Source organism: Dipodomys ordii, unplaced genomic scaffold, assembly GCF_000151885.1.
Source record: "Dipodomys ordii isolate 6190 unplaced genomic scaffold, Dord_2.0 Scaffold160, whole genome shotgun sequence".
Taxonomy (NCBI): Eukaryota; Metazoa; Chordata; class Mammalia; order Rodentia; family Heteromyidae; genus Dipodomys; species Dipodomys ordii.
Window position 1 is genome coordinate 233,862 of NW_012267376.1, and position 1,514 is coordinate 235,375.

General features: G+C 54.5%; 1 protein-coding gene across 1 annotated transcript in view; it reads left to right on the plus strand.

The window, feature by feature from the left end:
* Positions 1 to 1,159: 1,159 nt before the first annotated feature.
* The window catches only part of Ykt6 (YKT6 v-SNARE homolog (S. cerevisiae)), a 12,700-nt gene continuing 12,345 nt past the window's right edge, over positions 1,160 to 1,514 (plus strand). Inside the window, exon 1 of the mRNA XM_013032947.1 lies at positions 1,160 to 1,453. Coding sequence (XP_012888401.1) covers positions 1,350 to 1,453 — 104 coding nt within the window. The 5' untranslated portion in view covers positions 1,160 to 1,349. The remainder of the gene's footprint in view (positions 1,454 to 1,514) is intronic.

Here is a 1,514-nt window from a genome sequence, read left to right on the forward strand (position 1 = left end):
GGCTTTTTTCTTTTTGCTTATGTGGTGCTGAGGAATCGAACCCAGGGCCTTGAGCATGCAAGGCAAGCGCTCTACCACTGAGCCACCTTCCCAGCCCCACAGTGATACTTCTTAAGGACCACAGATGTTGAACAAGAGGGGTGAGAAGTGGGAAGAGCTGCCAGGAGAGGAGCCAGGCTGCAAATGAGTTTGTTATGCATTTTAGAGTTTACATTTTATTTATTTGCCAGTCCTGGGCTTGAATTCAGCCTCTTGGCACTGTCCCTGTGCCTCTTTTGGTCAAGTCTAGCGCCCATCATTTGAGCCACACAATCACTTCTGCTTGTGTGGTACTGAAAAATCGAACCCAGGGCTTCATGCATACTAGGCAAGCACTCTACCAATAAGCCACATTCCCAGCCCTAGAGTTCATATTTGAAACCCAAATCTTACTCTCTTACTAACATTTTCTTAAAATGAATCTATTTCTATGCATGTAAGCTAGTAACAAGATTTTCCTGCTTTTGTGAAGATAGCACATGGAAAAGTGCAGGAAACCTCAAAACAGTTATTACCAGTCAAGTAGATATGTTTAAATCTATTCTACCCAAGCATTGTCCTCTGAACAAGGAAGGGTTCTAAGGTGTTTTCTAAGAAATGTCTCTAGCCCCGCTCCCTGTAGGGCCATTGTGTCAGCTCAAGGCAGATGGGGCCATATTACAATCTTGGCTTGTAAGACTGTGTGTCCACATGTTGGGTGGCTGGAGCTTGCCACTGCCAACAGCAGTTCCTGCTGTAAACCGGGAGGACCCGTGGAACAGTCCTATGAACTTCTGCAATTGGAAATACCCAGCCAAGTAGGTTGCAGAGAACGGTGCTGATGGGATGGCATAAACCCTGAGTTAGGGGCCTAACAGGTCTAGGCGCCACTGACCAAGAGGTTGCATTGGCTGTTTTCAAGGAACGGCAAGGGAAAAGCACAGGGTTCAATAAAGAGTGGGGAACCGGCGAACAACAGAACAGCAGAAACGCAGCGGAGCGTGGCCGGGTTACCCCAGTTGCTGGGAACCGGGCGGGGCTCGCAAGTAGGGGTCCCGCCCCTCACTGCAACGTACTTCCGGTCTCCCTACATCCGGGCGTGACACGCGTACAATCTCCCCAGCCCTCTGCCGGGCGGGAGTGGCAACACCTGATCGGAACCGGAAGTGGACCTCGAGGCAGGAGGAAGGAGCGGGCCCGGCCCAGTCCCCGCGGCCGGGTGGTCTGGTGGCTTCGGGGGGCGGTAGCGACGGTTCTGAGTGGCGCGGCCCCCGGCTCTCTGCGAGCCGGCCTCGCGGCTGACCGGACCGGCGGCTCGAAGGCGTGGCGCCATGAAGCTGTACAGCCTCAGCGTCTTCTATAAAGGCGAGCCCAAGGTGGTTCTGCTCAAAGCCGCCTACGACGTGTCTTCCTTCAGCTTCTTCCAGAGGTCTAGGTGAGCGGGCCGGGGGCCGGCGAGGGCCTGGGGCGTGGGGGTCGGCCAGGCCGGGGCGGAG